This window comes from Cololabis saira, chromosome 15, assembly GCF_033807715.1.
Source record: "Cololabis saira isolate AMF1-May2022 chromosome 15, fColSai1.1, whole genome shotgun sequence".
NCBI lineage: Eukaryota > Metazoa > Chordata > Actinopteri > Beloniformes > Belonidae > Cololabis > Cololabis saira.
In genome coordinates this window covers 14,773,257-14,797,134 of record NC_084601.1, presented here as the reverse complement: position 1 = coordinate 14,797,134, position 23,878 = coordinate 14,773,257, and the positions used below count along the sequence as shown (strand labels likewise).

General features: G+C 45.2%; 1 protein-coding gene and 1 long non-coding RNA gene across 9 annotated transcripts in view; one reads left to right on the top strand and one right to left on the bottom strand.

Annotated features, from left to right (window-relative positions):
• Nucleotides 1-2,003, bottom strand: part of LOC133461620 (uncharacterized) — an 11,401-nt gene extending 9,398 nt beyond the window's left edge. Inside the window, exons 1-2 of the long non-coding RNA XR_009784195.1 lie at nucleotides 1,981-2,003; nucleotides 464-590 (exon numbers count right to left, since the gene is read on the bottom strand). This is a non-coding gene — a long non-coding RNA (uncharacterized LOC133461620). The remainder of the gene's footprint in view (nucleotides 1-463; nucleotides 591-1,980) is intronic.
• The window catches only part of pals2b (protein associated with LIN7 2, MAGUK p55 family member b), a 26,984-nt gene extending 3,106 nt beyond the window's left edge, over nucleotides 1-23,878 (top strand). The window contains exons 2-14 of one of the 8 annotated variants that reach the window (XM_061742716.1): nucleotides 8,451-8,507; nucleotides 11,940-12,083; nucleotides 14,370-14,488; nucleotides 15,764-15,916; nucleotides 19,291-19,443; nucleotides 20,277-20,504; nucleotides 21,176-21,307; nucleotides 21,384-21,480; nucleotides 21,716-21,784; nucleotides 21,875-22,036; nucleotides 22,122-22,324; nucleotides 23,422-23,550; nucleotides 23,636-23,878. In XM_061742716.1, the coding sequence (XP_061598700.1) occupies nucleotides 11,963-12,083; nucleotides 14,370-14,488; nucleotides 15,764-15,916; nucleotides 19,291-19,443; nucleotides 20,277-20,504; nucleotides 21,176-21,307; nucleotides 21,384-21,480; nucleotides 21,716-21,784; nucleotides 21,875-22,036; nucleotides 22,122-22,324; nucleotides 23,422-23,550; nucleotides 23,636-23,812 (1,743 nt within the window). In that variant the 5' untranslated portion in view covers nucleotides 8,451-8,507; nucleotides 11,940-11,962 and the 3' untranslated portion in view covers nucleotides 23,813-23,878. Of the gene's footprint in view, nucleotides 1-8,450; nucleotides 8,508-11,476; nucleotides 12,084-13,784; nucleotides 14,214-14,369; nucleotides 14,489-15,763; nucleotides 15,917-19,290; nucleotides 19,444-20,276; nucleotides 20,505-21,175; nucleotides 21,308-21,383; nucleotides 21,481-21,715; nucleotides 21,785-21,874; nucleotides 22,037-22,121; nucleotides 22,325-23,421; nucleotides 23,551-23,635 lie in introns of those variants that run through there. The other 7 variants (XM_061742715.1, XM_061742719.1, XM_061742717.1 and 4 more) reach the window with 7 other exon arrangements.

The window sequence follows — 23,878 nt, the reverse complement described above, 5'->3', positions numbered from 1 at the left end:
TGTCAGCATGGGCGAAGGAAACATGAATTTCAAGTTAGACACGTGCCCTCAAATGTTGGGGCATATGGGAGTTGTCAGAGACCCAGTCCAACACTCTGAAGCTGCTCCTCTTCTATTATTAATACGCAGCTTTGGGAGAGAGATTGCACGGGAGGAAGGACGGAGAACAAAAGAAAATGAGAAATGGACGGGAGAAAAATGGAGTGACTCAAACCTCCCAGCTATGAACAACATGTGTATGAATGAGCATGTCATCTACGGTAAAGCTGCCTTGCCCGGCAACAGGCAGCACCTCCCCACCAACAAAAAAAAGAAACTGACGCCGTGACGGCTGTCATGAGCTAATCACTCCTCAAGACGGCAGAATAAACTAAATCATCAACTTCGTGTTTCAAGAGAGCTTGGTGGGGGCGGTCCTGGTGAGTGTGGGGAGGACTGACGTCTCAGGCACCGCAGGACTCACCGCTGATTCACCAGCCATCAAGTGCAGCTGGAAAACCATCACACTTCTTCACTTCTCAGGGTTGCAGGAGGGGGGGTGCTGCTGGAGCAGATCCCAGATGACATTGAAAGAACAGTGGGGGTACATCCTGCACAGAGAGAGACACACAAACAAGATAACCACTCATGCTCACATTCTAATCTAATTTTGAGTTGATATTCCTCCGGTGCAGATCATAAACACGGTTATGTGTCATCTCCATTTGATCACAGACATATTTTTGTTCTTTCATCTCAGAAGATGATGGGGAGGATGTTGGATCCACCTCTCATCCCCTTCAGGGAGCAGACGCTCCAGCTACCCCCATCTATGTCATTAATAATAACAACTTTTTGCAGTTCTTGGTAATAATTAAAGATACGACATAGGAATGGGTGATATTTTACCGTTCACGATAAACCGTCAAAAGAATTTGTCATCTCGCGGTAGAAACGATAAATTCCCCTTGATGACGTTTTTGTGTAAAACTGATTTATGGTTCTGTGTTAAATCCACGCAGAACGGGAAGGAAGGAAGGAAGGAAGGAAGGAAGGAAGGAAGGAAGGAAGGAAGGAAGGAAGGAAGGAAGGAAGGAAGGAAGGAAGGAAGGAAGGAAGGAAGGAAGGAAGGAAGGAAGGAAGGAAGGAAGGAAGGAAGGAAGGAAGGAAGGAAGGAAGGAAGGAAGGAAGGAAGGAAGGAAGGAAGGAAGGAAGGAAGGAAGGAAGGAAGGAAGGAAGGAAGGAAGGAAGGAAGGAAGGAAGGAAGGAAGGAAGGAAGGAAGGAAGGAAGGAAGGAAGGAAGGAAGGAAGGAAGGAAGGAAGGAAGGAAGGAAGGAAGGAAGGAAGGAAGGAAGGAAGGAAGGAAGGAAGGAAGGAAGGAAGGAAGGAAGGAAGGAAGGAAGGAAGGAAGGAAGGAAGGAAGGAAGGAAGGAAGGAGAGAGAGAACAAGAGGAAGGAAGGAAGGAAATGAGCATGAAAGAAAGAAAGAAAGAAAGAAAGAAAGAAAGAAAGAAAGAAAGAAAGAAAGAAAGAAAGAAAGAAAGAAAGAAAGAAAGAAAGAAAGAAAGAAAGAAAGAAAGAAAGAAAGAAAGAAAGAAAGAAAGAAAGAAAGAAAGAAAGAAAGAAAGAAAGAAAGAAAGAAAGAAAGAAAGAAAGAAAGAAAAAGTCCCATTGGTAGTTTAGTAGCATTTAGTATCTTTTAGAGCAGTGATTTGGCTCCAAAGACTGAATGTGGTGATAGATTTATAGTTACAAATTTTTTTTTTTATCGTTATCGGGATAAATGCCAGAAATTATCGTGATACGTTTTTTAGTCCATACCGCCCATCCCTAATACGACAAGACAAAACCTCTGACTCCTCTTACCTCTTCCTTCCATTGTGTCTCAGCAATAACATCCTTTTTTTAAAATAGTTTTTTTCATTTTAAAAACAATGTTTCATCACTTTCCCTCCTGTCAAATCTACAGTTAGAGTATAGCGTTGCGTCAGTTCTCCTTACCCCATCCTCTCCCTCTCTTTGCCTCCGGACTAATGATCGGCGGGAGGCAGGATGGGGGAGAGGCTGAGAGGAAGCAGGCACGGCCATGTGGCAGGTCAGATTACGTTGGGAGGTGCTCATCGTTAAGATTTGCTGTGAGACTGTATCTGAAGCGGGTTTGATGAGCTGCGTAATGGCATCATCTCAGTCCGCGGGGCGAAGCTCACATATCTCACCCGCTGAAACGTTGCCAAGGAGGAAACTGGGAAGATTTATTTATATATTCATGTTGGTTTGATGACGCGTGGGAGGAACACCAAAGAGAAAGCTGATGGGGTTAAATAGTGGTCATTTAGATATCGATGCCGGGCAGAAGAGTGGAGGGAAGCATGAATCAGCATGGGGGACTTTGAGGAGCTGAGCGGGTTTATTACCTCTCTGTATTCAACCGCATCAGCAATGGTGGAGAAAACAGTTGTTTTTAGAGAACCATGCTTAAATGTTGTGTTGATATTCATCAGATAAGATGACCATCTTAGGGGTAGCGGTGTAATCCTCTTATGGAGCGGCTGTGTGAACCCATGCGGTGACCTATATAGTGTTTGTCTGGAGGCAGAGGGTGATGGGTGAGAGGCGGGACAGGATGGGCTGGTTGAGGGAGGGGAGTGTTGTTTCAATAACAGCCCGTCTTTTATTGTTGTTGTTATTAATATTATATGTGTGCGTTCAGGAACACTCGGCTCTTCCTTGAGTAGAGCTCCTACACTTGTGGCTCTCACGGTGGAGATGGACCGTGGGAACTCCTGCAGCTTAGGGCTCAAGTTTACAAATCTCCCTCTGAACTGACGTTGGGATTTTTGGTGGTTCCTTCATTGGGATTCTCGAGGTTTTTGAGAGTGGCAGATGCTCTCTGTCACTGAGCCTGGTGGAGAGGGTGGAGGTGGAGAGGATGGTGGTGGAGAGGATGGAGAAGATGGAGGTGGAGAGGATGGAGAGGATGGAGGTGGAGAGGATGGAGAGGATGGAGAGGATGGTGATGGAGAGGATGGTGGTGGAGAGGATGGAGAAGATGGTGGTGGAGAGGATGGAGGTGGGGAGGATGGAGAGGATGGAGGTGGGGAGGATGGAGAGGATGGAGGTGGGGAGGATGGAGAGGATGGAGGTGGGGAGGATGGAGAAGATGGAGGTGGAGAGGATGCAGAGGATGGAGAAGATGGAGGTGGAGAGGATGGAGAGGATAGAGAGGATGGTGGTGGAGAGGATGGAGAGGATAGAGAGGATGGAGGTGGAGAGGATGGAGAGGATGGAGGTGGAGAGGATGGAGGTGGAGAGGATGGAGAGGATGGAGGTGGGGAGGATGGAGAGGATGGAGGTGGAGAGGATGATGGTGGTGGAGAGGATGGTGGTGGAGAAGATGATGGAGAGGATGGTGGTGGAGAGGATGATGGTGGTGGAGAGGATGATGGTGGAGAAGATGATGGAGAGGATGGTGGTGGAGAGGATGGTGGTGGAGAAGATGATGGAGAGGATGGCGGTGGAGAGGATGTAGGTGGAGAGGATGATGGTGGTGGAGAGGATGATGGTGGAGAGGATGGAGAGGATGGTGGTGGAGAGGATTGTTAGGTTCCTAAATCATCAACATAAATTAATAACTTAGGAAAAGACACAGAGACTGTTAGAAATGATTTTCAAGGCGCTTCTGCAGAAGCTTGGAGAGAAGTCCTGAGGAGCTTCAGGGCAGCACGGCCCTCCTCTTTAGAGCTCGTCAGGCCTTCTCACAAATTCTCCCTGCAGTCGGGCCCTTTTTATTTGAGCAAGGGTGACAGGAAAAACCATATTTGGTAAACAATGGACAATTAGAAGAAGCAGATGGAGAAACAGACATGGTATCAGATGATGGTTGAAAATTCACACCTATGACTTTTCAGTTAATAAGCAACTTATCTGTGGTGTGCAGAGCAACAGACATCCTTTTAAGAAACCTCAAATGGTCAAGGGGTTTTTGTTGTCATCAGATGATCAAGTAACAATGGGATAGTTGATGGACAGCCCAAACTCAGGAAGGGCTGCCCTGTCATCTGTTAACATGTGATAACCAGCAGTCAGGGTAAAGTCTTTAAGAAACACGAAGGGTCAAAGGGGTCAAATGAGGCCCCTACTGGTCAACAGGAAGTATTTGGACAGATGTATCCAACTGCACAATAGTCAACTGGTTAACAGAGCAGACAACCCCCCTAAATACCCTCAGGGAGTGGCCTGTCCTGTGACTTATGTTAACAATGGTAAGGATGTGAAAAACGCAGCAGTGAGCTTCTCTGAGCTGACTTGATTCTGTTACTTTCATAATGACAAATTTGTTCAAAAACGTTGATTAACCTCACAAGGATGGAGAGGCTGGAGAGGATGGAGGTGGAGAGGATGGAGGTGGAGAGGAGGATGGAGGTGGAGAGGATGATGGTGGTGGAGAGGATGGTGGTGGAGAAGATGATGGAGAGGATGATGGTGGTGGAGAGGATGGTGGAGGTGGAGAGGATGGTGGTGGAGAGGATGGTGGAGGTGGAGAGGCTGGTGGTGGAGAGGATGGAGGTGGAGAGGATGGAGAGGATGGAGGTGGAGAGGATGGAGGTGGAGAGGATGGAGGTTTGAGAGGATGGAGGTGGAGAGGATGGAGGTGGAGAGGATGGAGGTTTGAGAGGATGGAGGTGGAGAGGATGGAGGTGGAGAGGATGGAGATGGAGAGGATGGAGGTGGAGAGGATGGAGGTTTGAGAGGATGGAGGTGGAGAGGATGGAGGTGGTGGAGAGGATGGAGGTGGAGAGGATGGAGATGGAGAGGATGGAGGTGGAGAGGATGGAGGTGGAGCGGATGGAGGTGGAGAGGATGAAGAGGATGGAGAGGATGATGGTGGAGAGGATGGAGGTGGAGAGGATGGAGGTGGAGAGGATGGAGGTGGAGAGGGTGGAGAGGATGGAGAGGATGGAGGTGGAGATGATGGAGATGGAGAGGATGGAGGTGGAGAGGGTGGAGAGGATGGAGAGGATGGAGGTGGAGATGATGGAGATGGAGAGGATGGAGAGGATGGAGGTGGAGATGGAGAGGATGGAGAGGATGGAGGTGGAGAGGATGGAGAGGATGGAGGTGGAGAGGATGGAGGTGGAGAGGATGGAGGTGGAGAGGATGGAGAGGATGGAGTTGGAGAGGATGGAGGTGGAGAGGATGGAGAGGATGGAGGTGGAGAGGATGGAGGTGGAGAGGATGGAGAGGATGGAGTTGGAGAGGATGGAGGTGGAGAGGATGGAGTTGGAGAGGATGGAGAGGATGGAGGTGGAGAGGATGGAGGTGGAGAGGATGGAGGTGGAGAGGATGGAGAGGATGGAGGTGGAGAGGATTGAGAGGATGGAGGTGGAGAGGATTGAGAGGATGGAGGTGGAGAGGATGGAGAGGATGGAGTTGGAGAGGATGGAGGTGGAGAGGATGGAGGTGGAGAGGATAGAGGTGGAGAGGATGGAGGTGGAGAGGATGGAGGCCGATGGGCCGGGTTTTACATGTGTCTTGGTGATTCATGCCTATAAACCGGGTATACAGTTATGAGACATATTTGAGACAAGAATCTTCCAAAAATATGCTCTGGGGTTTTACTTGGAGGTTTCCTGCCAGTGTGAATAAAAACCAAATGGCTCACTGAAGTTTGTCTTTGGCTTTTTAATAGCATGCATACGCACACATGGATGTTAGCATGTGTAAAAGGGCAGTGATGTTTTGTACAAAAACAAGCCCCCTAACCCCCCCTCCCTCCATAATCCCTTTTCCATAAACTGTCTCTCATCTGAGTGCTTGGCAACCAGGGGCGCTTGGAGGGCTTTTGTTGGCTCCTTCTTTCATGCAAACCAGGTAGGTTTGCAAAGGACCATTTTCTCTTCACATTTTTTTTTTGTAGCTGTTCTCTGTCCTGGGGGGAAGAAATAAGGATGGAGCAGTAGCCACTTTAAGTGCATGTGATCCGGTTACTGGTCCTCAAGACTATGCACACAGGTTAATGTTAAAAAGAAATAAAACAATGTCAATATTCAGCAGATTTCCTCCAACTGTGTTCGGAGAATCGATGGTGAAATATCCAAAGTTTCTGTAGTTTTCAGAAACAGATTACAAAGTTGTTCAGTGATCAGTCTTGTCACCCTTTTCTCTCTCAAGGCCCTCTCATCTCTTCCTTCTCATCCTTCCAAGTCTTTGGAGGCTTTCCCCTCAACACAGCCTTATCTTTGAGGATTGTTCTCTCCTCTTCTTCAAGACTGTCTTTTATCTATTTCTTCGCTCTTATGCTCTGAATTTCTCCCTCTCCTCCTCTAAATTCTCCCATTCTTATACACTCTCATAACATTAGTTAGCAGGTCTTTTTTTTCTTCTTTCTGCTGAGCTTTTGCTCCTCCTTCCTCACTTGGACCTTTTGATTGGTTCATCTTGGCTCCTGCTCTGTGGTGCGCATGATTTGGCAAGGAATTGCTCAGCGGCTTTGCCTCCATTAACATTCTTTCAAGGGATATCTTTCACTTCCAATGAGCATGGCGAGTAGATTGTAATCTGTGTTGCATAATGAATCAACCCCATACTCGCCTTCCTTTTTTTTTCTCCTTTTTCTTCCCGTCTCACAGCAGGGGACCAGTTAACTCTTGCAAGATGGATGCAAAGACACCAGTACAACACAAAGATGGTTAAAAACTGAAAAGATGCTGTCTGTCTTGTATCACTCTGGTAATGTTTTGGCTCTTGTGAGGGATTTGTGGTCAGGGTGTAGATGCTTTTAATCTGTACGAACGGAGGAGCCCAGCAGCCTGACTTTAAACAAGACTGTGGAAAGACAATGCGTTCTGCTTTGGGTGAAGGTCTGATTCGGTTATTTCTTACGCTTGCACTATATGCCTTCCTTCTTGCGCCATCTTTTTGCATTCGCTGGCTTGCAGTTTTTAATTTTCCATTTCACAAAGGCGAATCAGGGCAGCAAGAATGGGCTCAGTGCCACGTTCAGGGCAGTTTTATTAAACAAATGTTTTACACCGCACACAGTCTGGCAGTGGAGGTTGCAGGGGAGAAACGGTATAGCCGTGCCTGACTCAGAAATGCATAGTTTTTTGCGATTAAAGCTAATTCCGATGCTGAAAGTTAGTTGCTTCTTGTGCAACTAGTGATGGATGCAAAGCAGAGGACTCATTTTGGGGTGTTTCGTGAGATACATACTGACAAATAAACATTAATATACGTGAACACAAAATGAGTAGTAAACTGAACAAACATCATAACCACAAACATTGAAACTGCAATCCATAAAGCAGATTGCTGCTTCACAGTCATTCCAGGTCTAAAAGGGAGAGGATAATGCTCACTCATAACATTCCCGGTCATAAATTTCCATAAAGCCATTCAGCAAAACCACATCCCAAAGATTCAGAAGATTGAAAAGTTAATTTCAATTCCGGGACCAGCATATTTAAGCATCTCTTCCCCCTCAATAAAACATCTACATCAGGGTGGGAAGAATAAATCTGGGGGGTGACAAGCGCAACTTTCCAAACTTCTCAGGAGGATGCAGCTCTGACACGGGAGCAGAGCCTTATGAATAAAAGCGTGCCGGCTCAGTCTACTAAACAGCCTGAGTACGATATCCAATGGTGCACTTGTGTGTTTTATGATGGACTACTACACCAAAGCGAAGCATTTTGTGGAGGCATCCGCGTAATTAATGTCAGCGGTCCATCATGGATGTAAAAATGGTAACAAGAAGTTTTCTTTTGGCCTTGAGTAAAACAAGTGCTTAAAATGCAGCTTCAGTTTTTCAAAAGTTGCTTTATGAATAATGCAGAAAGAAAGAGAGAAGAAACCATCAATTTGTTTTCCTAAATATTTGCACCAAGATACTGATTCAGTCTCAGAGGCCCGGAAGGTGTTGATAAATGGGAGTTTTTATTTATTTATTCATTGAAAAACTCGACTGTCTTCTGACTGGCATTCAGAATAGTTTTTAAAACACAAGAGGTGCTTTGGATGATCCACAAGAGACCCATCTCTGTTATTACGTCTCTACATGATGCTCATTGAGATGTTGGGGTCAGGGATAGAAAAAAAAAGAAGAAGAAGAAGGGGAGAATCTTCCGGAGGAGGATGTGCACACTGCTTTGTCATGACTTTCAGAAAATAGCAGCCGTTCACTACGTCAGCGGCACAGAGCCAGCTGATGATGCAAGCATCCTTGAATGGCTGAGCACAATTAGTTGTCCGAGGTGACGGCGTAAAATGCGAAGGAACAAAAGCCTCCGTCTGCAGATGTGGCTCCTGTTTCATGAGGAGCAGAGTTGATTTAACAAGACACAAAGTCCACAGGGGAATATGATTCATGCCGTTTTTGTGCATGTTTGACCTTCGGTGTATCCGATATCATCTAAAAAGAGTTTGTTTGAAGGATGAGCCTCACCAACGGTTGCCTCTGCGTCTCTTTGCAGGTCTACAGAGCTGACTGATGAGCAGCCAGTAGGACGGGGCTACAGCGACGGGCACAGGTAAACACAACTTCCTGGGTGCAAACACACCGGACACTTGGGGTGGGGGGGGGGGGTGTTGGCATGCAGAGATGATTGTGTGTGTGCAGTTGGGGAAAACTGCCAACCTCCGGAGCAAGGATGAAACATGTTGGTCTAAAAATGCTCACGTTGAAAAGAGGAAACAGTTGGTTTTCCTGTGTGTGTATTTGTTCATGCGGAGTCTGATGATACTTTATCTCTGCTTGAAAGGGATGTTCTAATATTAATTAATAAATTAGAAGTTTTAGATTTTTTTGCCTTTATGCTCCGATTAACTCTGAGGTATTATATTGTTCCGACTTCATCCAGGCTCCGCTTGGTGATAAAAACTCACATCTGATAAGGGAAGGCTTCTTCCGTGTGCCTTTTTTACTTTTTATTTTATAAATATATAAGATAACTTCTGAATAACAGTCCACAAAGATCAATCAAACTTTGTGTGAGACTTGGAGCTCGTAATCAGCTCTCTAAACGTTCAGTTGTCTTCTCACGTGGCCTCGGCGTAAAAGTCACTCCCTCGCATGTCTACTTTTTAAGGATGTCTTCATTCATCGTTTTTAGAAATCATTTATGGATGTGAGACGTAAACTACATGTGAACTGTTGATTAGAGTCGTGCATTTGCATCCATGCGTGTAAGCGGATGTGATTTTTAGATGGAGCCCCTCGCTGGAGGCCATCGCAGACGCCGTATCATACTTGTAGAGACGTTTCAACGCCAGATAATGGTGCCAGAGGGAGCGGTGGATACTGTAATCCCGTGCTTTCGTGGCTGGATTAAAATCCTGCATCCTGACGTGGGGGAGGGGTTGGCTGGTAGGGTTAAGGATGGGCTGGGCGGGGTGGATTAAAGCTCCTGCACAGCTGTGTCGCTGTGGGAGGGGCTTGATGGACGCTGAAGGGGAGGAGCCCGTTTTAGATTCTTCTCGCGTTTTGCTCCTTTGATCTGGTCTTTTATTACAGTGTGATATGAATCACAAGAAAGGGATGTACAACGACTCGTCATATTTGCACTGACAGCAGGGGTCTTTGGTTGTTTTCTAGTCACGGCCGTTGAGACAAAAATATGTAAATGACTGAATTGACATGAAACTGTGCAAAAGCATTGTCCAGGATTTATTCAGTCAAAATGAAACAGGAGCTGCTGGATCGAGCATTTTTATTATACTTACAAAGGATGTAAGTAAAGTCACAGAACAAGTTAAATTATTGCACATGAAGTTATCTTGCAGCCTGAGAGAAGACACAGTAAGTGTGCTGCTGCACCAGTAGGATCTTCTGAGGAGCATCAGCGACGCCTTCTTGGTCGGTCTTTAACCCACCATGACCTGATGCTAGCCTGCAGCGACGAGCTTGTTGCATCAATCACTCAGTATGTGCTACATGCACATCCAAATCAAGCCATTGGCAACAATCTAGCTAAGGATTAAACTGGAGGTTCAGAGAAATCCAAATATACATGCACAAGAAGACGATTGAGTGAGGCGCGCTCGACTCCCCAACGCTAGGTGTGGCTACACGCACTTTTGCGTTGACGTTCTTCCTGTACAATTGGTAAACAAGCACGAAAAAATGGGCACTTATGATGCAGCAGCTCTGTAAATGTCGTACATACTAAGTCTGATCGTGTTGCAGGTAAGATGCACACAAAGTCTCCCTCTTCCTCTTCTTCTGTTACCGTGTTGTTGTGATGCCGTGACTGTTATTATTCCCGCTCCCCCGGTGTCGTCACTTCCCTTCCGGAGTCCCAGGGCGGTCAGTAGCTCGGCTAAGCGTGGGGTTGGTACACGTGCAGGAATAACTCGGATTAGGACGCATTATCTGGCACTAAAAGCTCGATATCAACAGCTTCAGTTCGGTTTGACTACAGCCCGGCTAAGGTGTAAACACGGCTGTTAAAACTTCGATATCGATCAGATTAAGGCAACAATTCGACTTTCTCTTAGTGCATGTAGTGCATGTAAACCTACTGAGTGACAATATTAATAAACATAAGTGCAAAACCAGTAACAAGCAGAAGGTGGCGGCCGCCCAAATAATTTCCACTTAACATTTCTAACTCATTTATAAATTGGTAAAAGGTTTTAGCGGATAGTTTTCATCAACATGCAGGTTGAAAGAGGCGTGTCTGTTGTAATGGGAAAACACGCCGACATGTTTTTCATTTTTTTTACCCACATCTTGAATGTATTGCCATGAAAACTGATGCACATTAGTCAGTTATACAACTAAACTGCCCTAGTTTCTTGTGGTTTTGTTGATGAGCGAGTGTAGGACACAATATCCTCTATTATCCATGTCACACACAGCACTGAGAGAACAATATTTGTTAAAGTGATGTTTCTCTGCAGCAACAGTCGTGCAGCAAGTGGCTTGGCAAGCAGAGTTTAAACTCGGGGGTAGGAGCAGCTTAAACTGCAGTCCCAGAAATGTGCGTAATTCTGTCAGCACCTCACTTCTACAGATCTAGCGGAGAAGCAGCGAGGACGAGTTAATGGGCCCAGAAAGAGAGACCAAAAGAAATAAAACAAAGAGGAAAGACTCCTATTAGCCCGAGGTGAGAGGGACTTTAAGGCGTAAACGGCTACAGAGGGAATAGGATCTGCACACACGCAGCGGGGACGTCCGAAACTTGAGCAGAATGAATATTAACTAGAAAAAGAAGAATGAAGGGTCGGGCCCCCCCTCCAGAAGCACTTATGTAAGGTTACTTACATAATGACACATTGAACTTTTGCGTGCGCCTGTGTGCGAGGCCGCTGTCTAGACAAGCGGGGTGACTTGACTTGGGGTGGAGCAGGGTGGTGTGAGAGGAGGGGTACTTGAGCAAGCCCAGCAGGAGAGGATTGTGGGATTATATGTGCATATCTCTGTGTGTTTGCGTGTGTGTTTATTTCAACAAAAAAGCGGTGGGTGGGGGGGAATGGGAAGGTATTAAAGTCGGAGTGGAGGGAGGGGACTGACGAGCGCCCAATGCATGTTCACATTTGTGTATGCCATCAGATCTCTGCTTCTCTCCGTCTCATTTCACGCTTGTCTTTCCGAACTCCTCCATACATCAGTTTGTGTTCCCCCTTTTTTCTTAAATTTCCTCATCTTTCCTCCTCCTCTTCACTTCCCTTTTACCCCCCCGGCCTCCCCCCTCCTCGTCTCTTAATATCCTCTGATCTTAATCCCATTGTTTTGTTACCGGTTTTGTGTCTCTTCTCTTATTCTCTTATTCTCCGTCCTCAATCTCTTTTTTTCTTCTCTTCTATGCTCTCTCTGTTTTGTTTTTTTTCTCTGTGTGTTTTTTTGTTTGGTAATTTAGAGACTGAGCAGTGCCAGAAAAGACAAGTTTGGAGGACAGAAGACATAGTTGCTGCTGCCGGTTGTTTACTAGTGGTTAGTCTTAGCATACTTGTGGCGGCAGGGAGGAGGAAGGAGGGCTTGGCGATGGTCACGACTATGGACAATCCCTGTCCCAATGGGGTACAGGAGGAGGAGGAGGCCATGCCCTCGGGACAACCGGGCACGGAGGGCGCCCCAGCTGTGCAGGGAGCAGAAGCATCTGGAGGTGAGGAAAAGACGGGCTGGCAGACACGGGAACATGCTGTAGTCTGTGGTGTTTAACCCGGAAGGATTTGTAGAAGATTTTCTGATGAAATATTTATAAACTAAGTCATATTTCTTGCCAAGTCTGCTCCTTACAGAGTGGTAACTTTAATTTCTCCACCATGACATGAAAAAACCTGTCAATCATTTGTAACCCGCCTCCACAGCCATTCAAGGATGATACAGCTTGTGTTTTCCAGGTTCAGTCTTTTCAGCACTAAACACTTGACTTTGTTCAGCCGTCTGTGTCCGTGTCACAGAATATTCATCATTTTAATCATTTTAATAATTAGTTATCAGTTTTATCTGATCTTTATTTTGCAAAATAATAACACCATGCAAGTCACCAGGTCTTATTTTTCTTCTCCTGTCTCTTTCTGTCTGGCATCCTTGGAATAATAGAAGTAGGGATTCATAAATAGGCAGCGCCTGCATCTGCAGTCCGTGCACACCTTGCCAGTAGGTGTTGGGTGGTGAGAGGGACTGCAGATGAATCCGAGTCAGGGGGGGGGGCTTAAAAGCAGTTAAGGAGAGGGATTCATTATCAGGATGAATAGCTCAGATGGAAAAACCACTCAAGTGTAACTATCGGTTTTATAAGCTTTCAATTCCCACAGCGTTTGAGCCCTGACAAAGACTTTTGCCCCGTGCCACATCAAACGAGATAACGGGATCCTCTCAGGGCGGGGGCTTCGTCTCATCTGGAGTCTTTCTGGACAGAGATCGTGGCGATCTCTTGTTAGTAATGTACACACACGTGTGCTGAATTGGGCTGTTTTGGGTCGAGCAAACATTCCCGTGGTAGTGTAGAGGGGCGGCACGACACGGCGACCTCGCTGAGGGTGTAAAGGTCGACACAAGGGGGCACGAAGCAGAAAAAACATCTATGTCCATAGACAGAACTAGTTGTGTGAGTGTAGTTAAGATTGCAGTTGTGGTGTGGAGGTGTGACCCTTGTGTATTCCTCTCCAACGCTGCATTACTCCCTGGACTTACTGCAAGGTCATGTTATGGTGTGTACATGTCAGAGTCTGAAGAACTGGAGAACCGTTTTTATAGGGTTGTGATGAGTCACTGAAATCAAGGTTTTGTGCATGGTTGTCCCTGCAATTACAACCCTACCCCGAGAGGCCGTGTGTGGTCTCCTCGAAAGCTCAACATCCTGTTGATGCACACAAATAGTTGCGTGTCCAATTCAAGGATCAGTGTTTCTGTCTTGTCGGGCTTTAAATATGTAATCCTGCATGCAGGAGGGAGCAGGGCAGCGCTGAACCTCACTCCCCTTTTGTGTCTTTCGTGAATGTTTAAAGTTTGTTTATTGCATCTTGAGAGACTGATCTAAAAATCAGTCATTCGTTCTTCCTGTAGCAAAGAAATATTATTTTATATCTGCACAATGAATAATTAGGAGTAAACTGGCGATACATTTTCTTGGATAAGGGACGTTCAGATTCCACCTTAAGAAGAGGAGCATGTTTGTTTACTCACCAGAGGACACTTATGCCAGCACATGCGACAGCCCCGTTTTTTTATACTTTGCTTTGCCAAAGCGGTAATTTAGGGTGTGCCAACGCCCCCTAAAGAGGAGGTTGAAGCGTGGAGCAGAGCTTCATGACTCAGAGTTAAGAGTAATAGCTGGTTACTTAAGCAAAATACTGAGAAACCTGAGAGTGAGTCAACTGTTTACAAGTGCTGACTGGACATGCTTATTACCCACACAAGTGTATAACACCGCAAACACATGCTCCGACACACACACACACACACACACACACACACACACACACACACACACACACACACACACACACACACACACACACACACACACACACACACACACACACACACACACACACACACACACACATCCCCAGGGCTTTGAGTGCCTTAAATGGGCTTACATGAGCTCTGAGACCCTGGCATTATGGTGCTGGCTTGCTCGTACCCACAGGCTGCATCTCTCCCTCTATCTGCTTTTGTTGACTGGATAGTTATTTTATGTTTTTTCTTCCAAACAAGTTACAGCTTCAGCATAATCTTACTGTCCATAGGCTATAGTGGGAATGAAGACCGCCCCCCCGTGTAGTGAGTATGTAGAGGGAGGGGAAGCAAACATGAAGGAAACTGTGCTGCACTGTGTGTTTTCTTAATCGTTACATCGCTTTCACGCCTGTAACCCTCTCCTTATGCACATCTCTGTCCGTGTGTGTGTGTGTGTGTGTGTGTTTGTGCCATGTCCGTGCAGCCATGCAGCAGGTGTTGGATAATCTGGGTGAGGTGCCCACCTCGACGGGAGCCAAAGACATTGACCTGCTCTTCCTGCGAGGCATCATGGAAAGTCCCACTGTACGCTCCCCAGCCGAGGTAGCACACACACAAAGCCGGGGGTGAGCGGCGGCGGGCAGAGCAGCCTCTCCGCCGCACCTCGCCCTCTGCTGCCAGCAGCGCTGGCTTCTCTTTGCTTTGCTTTGCTTTGCTTTGCTTTGGCTGAGGTGCCGAAGTAGCTACCGAAGCGCCGCAAGGCAGCAGCACGCACACACAAGACCTGATGTGAACCTATTTTCAGCCGGAGAAATGATCCGGCTTGACACGGCTGTGCATTTTTCACCAACCCTGCCAGCGATCACCTGCTCTAACACACATTTTCACTGCTGTGTGAAATCTGGTGTGCAGTGAGTTCAGTTACAGGACAGCTGTGCATTAGTTCCCGCTAGGGCTGGGCAATATGGACCAAAAGTCATATCTCGATATTTTCTAGCTGAATGGCGATACTCGATATATATCTCGATATTTTTTCTGTGCAATAATTGGGGTTTCCCCCAAAGCATTATAGCATAGCATCTCTATTAGCTTCATTTTTTTCTGAGGCAAACCCTTAAAAAAACAGTCAGTTTTAATACAAAGCCACGTGCCAAATGTCACACAGGTTCCTTTATTAACAGAGGTCTGCACAATATCAAAATGTATAAAACAAATGAAATAAAAATAAACTGCCTTCATATATAGAATAAAAAAGCTTCTTGAATAAAATAAAACGAATATTCCTTTCCTGCATAACAATTAAATTAAAATACACTGTACAATTAATACAATGTAGACAGTAACAGGCAGACTTTTCCACTGAGGTTGACAGTTGTGCAAATAACAAAACATTTGTGCAAATCTCAAATAAAACATTCAAGTCAATTTGTCACAAAATAAGCTATATCAAAATAAAAAAAAATAAATAAAAAAATAATAATAATTTTAAATCGATATAAACGATATTGTCTCGTACCATATCGCGTTTGAAAATATATCGATATATATTAAAATCTCGATATATCGCCCAGCCCTAGTTCCCGCACAGACAGGCCGTTGTCATTTTCCACTCTGCAACGTCTGCCTGAGGGGTGGGAATTTTGGGGAAATGAGGGAGAACATTTGTATTTTTTTAACAGTGTGACCCAAGGCAGACACTAGACTGCATATGGGGTGTGGTACTGTACTGTCCTCGTGCAGTGTGATACCAGTGAATGCTATCCTCACTCAGACCTCACATATCCAGATACAAACACAACACGGAGTCAGGACAGCTGTCTGTCCTTTCTCCACATCTGTGAAGAACTGGCCACACCTGAGCTTCTTGGTCTCTGACAGGCTCACGAGCAGCTGGAGGACGTGAAGCTGGAAGCGGTGCAGGACAACAATGTGGAGCTGGTGACGGAGATCCTCGGGGACATTAGCAACCTCAAGGTGAAAGACGATAGTGCGGCTGAACTGTCCAGGATCCTCCAGGAGCCACACTTCCAAGTGAGTATCTGTCTTGGTTTCTCTATTCTCTTTCATGCCTTCAACCACCGCAACTTATAACCAGTACTTGAGTTGAGGGGGGATGGCATCCCCCCTGAAATAAAAACGGTCAAAATCATCCCCCCTGTAAAACTGCCATCCCCCCCTTTCCATCCCTTATGTCATTTCATCAATGAATGTGGTTTTACTGCTATTTCAACATTTAGAGTCATAACCAGAAAAATAACACCAGAAAAATAACTTATTTGACAATTTTCACCTGTTTCAAGTAAATTTTCACTTGAAACAAGTAGGAAAATCTGCCAGTGGGACAAGATTTATCTTCTCATTACAAGCAAACAAATCTTGTTCCACTGGCAGATTTTTTCTACTTATTTCAAGTGAAAATCTACTTGAAACAAGTGAAATTGTTGTTTTTTCCAGTGATGAGTCTTGTTTTAAGTGTAATGAGATTTTTTACTAAAATGAGACATTTTAACTAGAAATAAGACAAATATTCTTGTTAAGATTTTGAGTTTTTGCAGTGATCCATTTAACTCATCCTGTGAAGGACAGAGTCATATTGATAAGTTCAGAAACTGTTTTTTATTGTTGTGTTTTGATGTATTTGATGTAAGCTCAGTGGATATTTAAAGCTTACAGAAGGCTGCATTTAACTGCTGCTATGTCATTCCTGCAGTATTTCTGCAGGTGTTTTGGTCAGTGCTATTATTTGTAATATATTATATTATTTGTAATCAGCACAAATTATCTGTCCCCATATGATAAAATCCACCATCCCCCCTGATCTTTTTTTACAACTCGAGTACTGCTTATAACACAGACATAAAACTAACACCAACACAACAGATTATGGGTATTACTTTGGCATATTTATCTAGCAGATTTTAGTTTAGTTTTTCTAAATGATGTGTCTTCCACACATCCCAGAGTTAGCTATGGTGTCCCACAGGGTACTGGACTGACACCACCTCCATTCTCCCGAGTCATACTTTTTTTGGGGGGGATAATATTATCTGGAAACATACTCATTTCTACTGTCATGTTGATGACGCCCAGGTCTATTCATTGAGAAAACCAGGGGGAGCTCATTAGATTCTGAATGTACATGCTTAGATGACCTGAAATTGTCATTGAAAAAGAGGTTGTTTTTTTTCATGATCCTAAAAACATCATTGATTTCCTGTCAACCAACATATTGTAGCTTCTCTCGGCGGTATTAATTAGGCCTTCAGTACTAATGTGAGCAATTTCATCTCAAAACGGATATTTAAAGTAATTTTTCATGCATAATATTACAAAATATCTGAAGCATCCTCTCCCGAAACAACAGTGAAAAACCAGTTAAAGTATTTGTCTCATCTAAGATGTTTGACACTATTTTAGCTGGGTGTTTAAGTAATACCATTAAATAACAGTCAGGAGACTTACAAATGCGGAACACATTGAGGGACAACGTGAGGTTCGGATTGGAGGACAGGAGAGCTGGGATAGTTTGAACGCCCAGGCCCGACCACCTGATCTGTAGCGACACATCTCTCCCCTTGCAACTTTTGACTTGATCCAAAATTCTGCGACCAGGGGACTGATCCATCAAGAGAGATTACGGTTCTCCTGTGTGAGCTTCTTTTTTTTTTTAAAGACTTATTGAACATCAAAGCCCCTTTAATGGCCAAGCTCCAAATGATTTGAAGGATCTTAATGTTTTGTATAACTTCACAATAAGTCCTGGCTGTCGGAGTCGGGCGTGTTTGTGGTTAGTCTGAAATAGCAGCTGGAGCTTTCAGGTTCCCGTGCTGTCAAACCAGCTTACCTTCTGTAAGGCTTATGTAAAACTCTTTTTTTCTTTGGTGGACTTTTAATTTTTTTGGGGGGGGGTGTGTGGATCATTTTCTGAGTTTCCTCTCTGGAGATGCTTTACCTTCGCTGCAGCAACCGTCTGCTGCTGATTGGGTTTAGTTTTTTTTTCTGCCTTCACTTTTATCCCCGGGAAGCTTCAGCTTCTGTCAGGTTCACACAAGGCCGAGGCGGCCGACGGGGCCGTTGAAGAATATTTAATTTCTTTGACTTCAAAAAGTCTGGAGTTGCTTTTCCGGTATGTCCAGGCTCATTCCCCCCCTGCGCTGTGAAGCGCTCCCCCGCCAGTTTTGTAGCTTCGGGCTGAACGTGGGCAGCGGGAACAGCCCCGGACACCTCACAACAGTTTTCAGAAGTTGCATCATCATCAATAACTCCGCTCCATCTGCAGTCAAGCGAGCCCACACCATGAAACTGCCTCCGCCATGTTTGACACATCTCTACTCGGGATTAGAAAACTGTTCCTTTCTTTATCCAAACTTCTCAGACTTTTCATTCACACCTTTGACGGAACTGAAAAATGGATATTTACACAACTCTAAGTTCGAAATATCTCTATTTTTGTCACTTTTTTCCTTTTTTGCACATCAAGTTCATTATCTGCACTGCAGTACCGAGTAACTGCTGTCGTTTGTGTGATCTAACCATGACCCGAGAGGAATTTACATCATGTCAGAGTACATACGTGTGAGTTGGGGGCTGTTTTGGATATTTTTCAGGGATCTGCCTTGTGTTCGGGTCGTAGTTACAGTAACACAGCTTTGACGGTGGTTTTTTTTGCTTCAGTAGAGACACTAACCTCCATGGACCTACCAGGGGCTTTACACGGACCCGACCAATCGGAGTTAGATTTCAGGGCCCGGTACATCTTCTGCACCAATCAGAGCTCTTTCAGCTGTAAGCTGCAGGATAAAACCCTGTTGACCTACTGAGGAAGATTGACAGGGAGGGAGGGAGGAGGGAGGGAGGGAGGGAGGGAGGGAGGCCGGGTAGGACAGAAACAAAACACATTACATCACACACTTGTGACTTGTTGTCCCCAAAAGGCGGTCGTGGCTGATTTTTCAAAAGATATTTTAAGAAGTAGTGCTGGTAGGATCAGGTTTGGATGAAATCTGCTGGCGTGAAACTCATTCAACTGAAAATCATAGGTGATTAGACCAAGACACTAATCCTCGTTCCTCTTGAGCCATTAGATGATTGTTTTCTTTTTTTAATTTTGAATATATCTTTATGCAGATCAGAAGTAGTTTTGCAAAACAGCTTCAGGGGCTTTATTTAATTATTTTTGTCTCCCCTTTAGAAAGGATGATTATTTAAGGTTTCTTATGTGAAAAATCAGGCAAAACTGAAACATGTCCCTTTTTTTTTATATAAAAGGTTCAATCCAGCCGGTTTAAAGTCGCAATATTCCTGAGTTTTTTTCATTTGAAGCGTTGCGTAACAATATTGCTGTTCTTTTTGTATTGCTATAGGCATCATCACTCCCTCTCTCTCGTCTCTTTTCTGTCTTCCAGTCTCTCTTGGAAGCTCATGACTTGGTGGCCTCAAAATGCTACGAAGTCCCTCCCCCGGCCGAGACGGCCAATGACGCGGCGGTGAACAGCGCTCTCATGCAGGCCGACGCCGTGCGCATGATTGGCATCCGAAAGAAGGCCGGAGAGCCTCTGGTGAGCCGAGACCTACGCCGGGCCGCTTAGCACGGATGTCCCGGGCAGAAGTGTCAAGTAATGAAGTACAAATACTTCGTTACCTTACTTAAGTAGAAATTTTGGTTATCTATACTTCACTGGAGTAATTATTTTTCAGACGACTTTTTACTTTTACTCCTTACATTTTCACGCAATTATCTGTACTTTTCACTCCTTACATTTTAAAAACAGCCTTGTTACTCTATTTCATTTCGGCCTTTAAAAAAAACTATCCAGTTAAATTGCTCCATCCGGATAGAGTGAATTTGGTTGTGGTTGTTTCAGATGTTCTTGTCCAGTTTTGTTCTTACATCCGTTCCCTCAGATTCCTGCAACTAAACTTGGATGTACATTCCAATAAAGGTTAGGATAAATGATAACATGCCTCTGAAGTTTGACTTTTTGCACCATTACAATACTTATAGGCAACTAGTCATCATATCTCCTGCTCTCTGAAACACATGTTAATGCTCAATAGTACACATATATGCTTCTTTAATATATTTACATTATACTAAGATGCATTCATTTTCAATGGCTTTTGTCCTTAATGGCTTTTTTCCCCCTTACATTACTTTTACTTTTATACTTTAAGTAGTTTTGAAACCAGTACTTTTATACTTTTACTTGAGTAAAAAACTTGAGTTGATACTTCAACTTCTACAGGAGTATTTTTTAACTCGAGTATCTATACTTCTACCTGAGTAATGAACGTGAATACTTTTGACACCTCTGGTCCCGGGAGAGGGGTGCTAAATGAAGGAACATCTCAGGATAAAAACCTTCCTGTCTCCAACCTGTCTCCCCCTCAGGGCGTGACCTTCCGTGTGGAGAGAGACGAGCTGGTCATCGCCAGGATCCTTCATGGCGGCATGATCGACAGACAGGGTCTGCTCCACGTCGGGGACATCATCAAGGAGGTGAATGGGAAGGATGTCGGCAACAATCCCACTGAGCTGCAGGAGATGCTGAAAGACTGCAGCGGCGGGATCACGCTGAAGATCCTCCCCAGCTACCGGGACGCTCCCGCTCCTCCACAGGTGAACGCAGCCTCCAAAAACAACACGGACGGGCTCAAAACAAGCATGTCCTCTGCATAACGAATGGCAGATGTTGCTCGGCGGAACAGACCTGGTAATGTGCCCTTCCCACAATCCCCTGCGCGTGAACGTTAACCCTGGGAGCCCTATTAATAACACTCCACATGTTATCTAGGTCACAATCGCTGTTCCTGTCTCATGCCAAATACTCACGCGTGTTAAAGGCCCGCTCACATGTAGAGCGCTGTAAGCCACGATATTCTCATTCTCTCTCACGTATGTGCCCGCAGTTCTGGGTAAAAACAATCCAGAGGATATTGAGCATCTTGGAGGAACAGACATAAATCTGAAAACGCTTTGAAGGCTGAAATTGAATGAATAGCAGTAAAAGAGAATGAGACATAATGCAAGAATCATATCCAGCTCTGTGGCTCAGGGCGCTGCACGGCATATTTTACTGGCTTGTTTTATTGCTTCCTCTGGCTGCATGTTTAATATAATACATCAGAGCACTTAGACGTCCTGGCAAATGCACTAGTTGGTGTAACTGCTGCCGCTGTTACTTGACTGTAACCAGACTTCTCTTCTAATTTAAAACGCTCTCATAACCTCAAAACTGAAACAGAGGTACAGATTCAACTGGGTTTCCGTGTCCAATCTGACCGCCACAGGTGCATGTGCGGCCGTACTTTGACTACGACCCGGCCAACGACAACCTGATCCCTTGTCGGGAGGCGGGAATGGCCTTCAAGAGGGGAGACATCCTGCAGATCGTCAACCGAGAGGATCCCAACTGGTGGCAGGTGAACTTCCCTCAACTGGCTGAACGTCGGTTAAGGTCAAAAGAGCGGCAAAAATCTGATATGCAATTTGTTGCAGGCGTGTCAGGTAGTGGGCGGAGCCACAGGACTGATTCCCAGCCAGTTCTTGGAGGAGAAGAGGAAAGCTTTTGTCCCCAGAGACTTTGATGGATCAGGTGACTCTTTAGATGTCCTTCTTGTCTTTTATACTTTATTAAGAGTCATGGACTTCGTACAAGCATGTTGTGGCGCTTATGGTTAGATCTTAAGTTACTAAGTTGTCAGACAGACCTCATTCTTCTACTACTCTCACCTAAAAGCCTCCGACACTCGGAAAGTAGTCAACTTCTGCCCCCTTGTGGTCAAATGCTGCAACGACCAATATGTACAAGTGCTTCGTTTTGTCTTCAGGAATGCTTTGTGGTACAATAGCTGGAAAAAAGAAGAAGAAGATGATGTATCTAACAGCCAAAAATGCAGGTCAGAGGACTCTTCTCTCTGCTGATTCCCAGTTTACATCTTTCTTTCTTTTTTTCTTCGCTCATCGGCTCACACTTTGTGTTTAAACAGAGTTTGACAGACACGAGTTGCAGATCTATGAGGAAGTAGCAAAGGTCCCTGCATTCCAGAGGAAGACGCTGGTTCTGATCGGCGCTCAGGGGGTGGGCCGACGCAGCCTGAAGAACCGGCTGATGGTCCTGCAGCCCACTCGCTTCGGCACCACTATACCATGTACGCCCACGCTGAGAGTTGCTCTGTGTTTGTCTAACCTGACCCGGGGCAGAGGGCAAACGTAACTGAATGGTTTCTCCTCCAGACACCTCACGGAGGCCCCGCGACGACGAGCTGGACGGCAACTCCTACCACTTCACCTCTAGGACGGAGATGGAGGCGGATGTGAAGGCCGGCCGCTTCCTGGAGCACGGAGAGTACGACGGCAACCTGTACGGCACCAAGATCGAGTCCATCCACGAGGTGGTCGGCACGGGACGCAGCTGCATCCTGGACGTCAACCCCCAGGTACGCGGCTGGGATGTCCCCGTCAGGGGTTTCTGGACCCGATCCCATCCCAGTTATTTGATTTTGAGTATCTGCCGATACTGAGTCTCGATCCGATACTTTCGTAACACATTAAAAAGACGATCAAATGCAAAACAAACAGATCTAGGTTGTCGCCTATTTTTATTTTATTATTTCATCATTTAGCATTTAAACTGCAGTTCTCTTTGAGGTAGCTTGAACAATCAAGTAAGAATAGTGTAACTATTAACTAGTAAAAATAGCGCAAATTTAAACATACATTTGAATTAAATAAAAACAGCCGCTCAACTTAAAATATCCAGCAGGCATGTAAATAAATAAGCAAGTAAAAGTGCAACAGTGTCATAAAGTAAGGCCAGTAATGTGCTTTTATACTGAATTCTATGGAGCCAAATCAAGGCCAAAAGTTTTGCTAATTTGAAAATAAAATTTGAACCTGAAAATTCTTTTTTACAGTTTTAAATATTTTTTCTTCTTCAGTATCAGATCTTTTTTTCAGTTTCAGAACTTTTTATTTCAGTTTCAAATCTTTTTTTCTTTTAAGATCAGAAAAAAAAGATGTGAAACTGAAAAAAAGATCTGATACTGAAGAAGAAAAAAAATTGAAACTATAAAAAAAATAATTTTCAGGTTCAAATTTTATTTTCAAATTAGCAAAATTTTTGGCCTTGATTTGGCTCCATAGAATTCTTACTTCTTACTGTCCTTTTCTGGCTTAAAGAATAAAATGTTTGTGTTTGAAGTGACATACAACCTTCCTGGCGGTAGCAGGGTGTCCATCACGCTGCCCTCGTGCACGCAGTCGGATAGAATTAGCAACAATGTGACGCTGATCAAAATGAGAATAAAATACATACCCAATCCCTGATCGGGATGCAACGTCCGATTTCGATCAAGTCTGAAAAGTGATCGGGCCCGATTTCCGACCATGTGATTGGATCGGGACGTCCCTACACACGGCACAGAATTTCACCTTTGTCCTGTTCAACAGTCAAGACAGGAAAACTACTGTAGTTTACATTAACAGCTGAATCAGGACAGGAGGAGATATTAAAAAACGTTTTGCTTCTCTTCAGGCTCTAAAGGTCCTGAAAACAGCAGAGTTCATGCCCTACGTGGTGTTCATTGCAGCGCCTGACTACGACACTCTCAAGTCCATGCACAAGGCCGTGGTGGACGCCGGCCTCACAACAAAGCAGCTCACGGTGCGTAAACATCCCACACCCACTCACACGCGCTGGTTTTCAGTTCTCATGTGTAAAGACGGTTTCCAATCCGTGTCCTCTGCAGGAAGTCGACCTGAGGAAGACGGTGGACGAGAGCGCCCGGATCCAAAGAGCTTACAACCACTACTTCGACTTGACCATCGTCAACGACAACCTGGACAAGGCCTTCGAGACGCTGCAGGCCGCTGTGGACAAACTGTGCAGCGAACCGCAGTGGGTCCCGGTGAACTGGGTGTACTGAGGACGACCCGGGGCTTCCACTGTCCAGCCCACGTGGGCCACGGCAGCTCACCCATGGGTGGGCGCG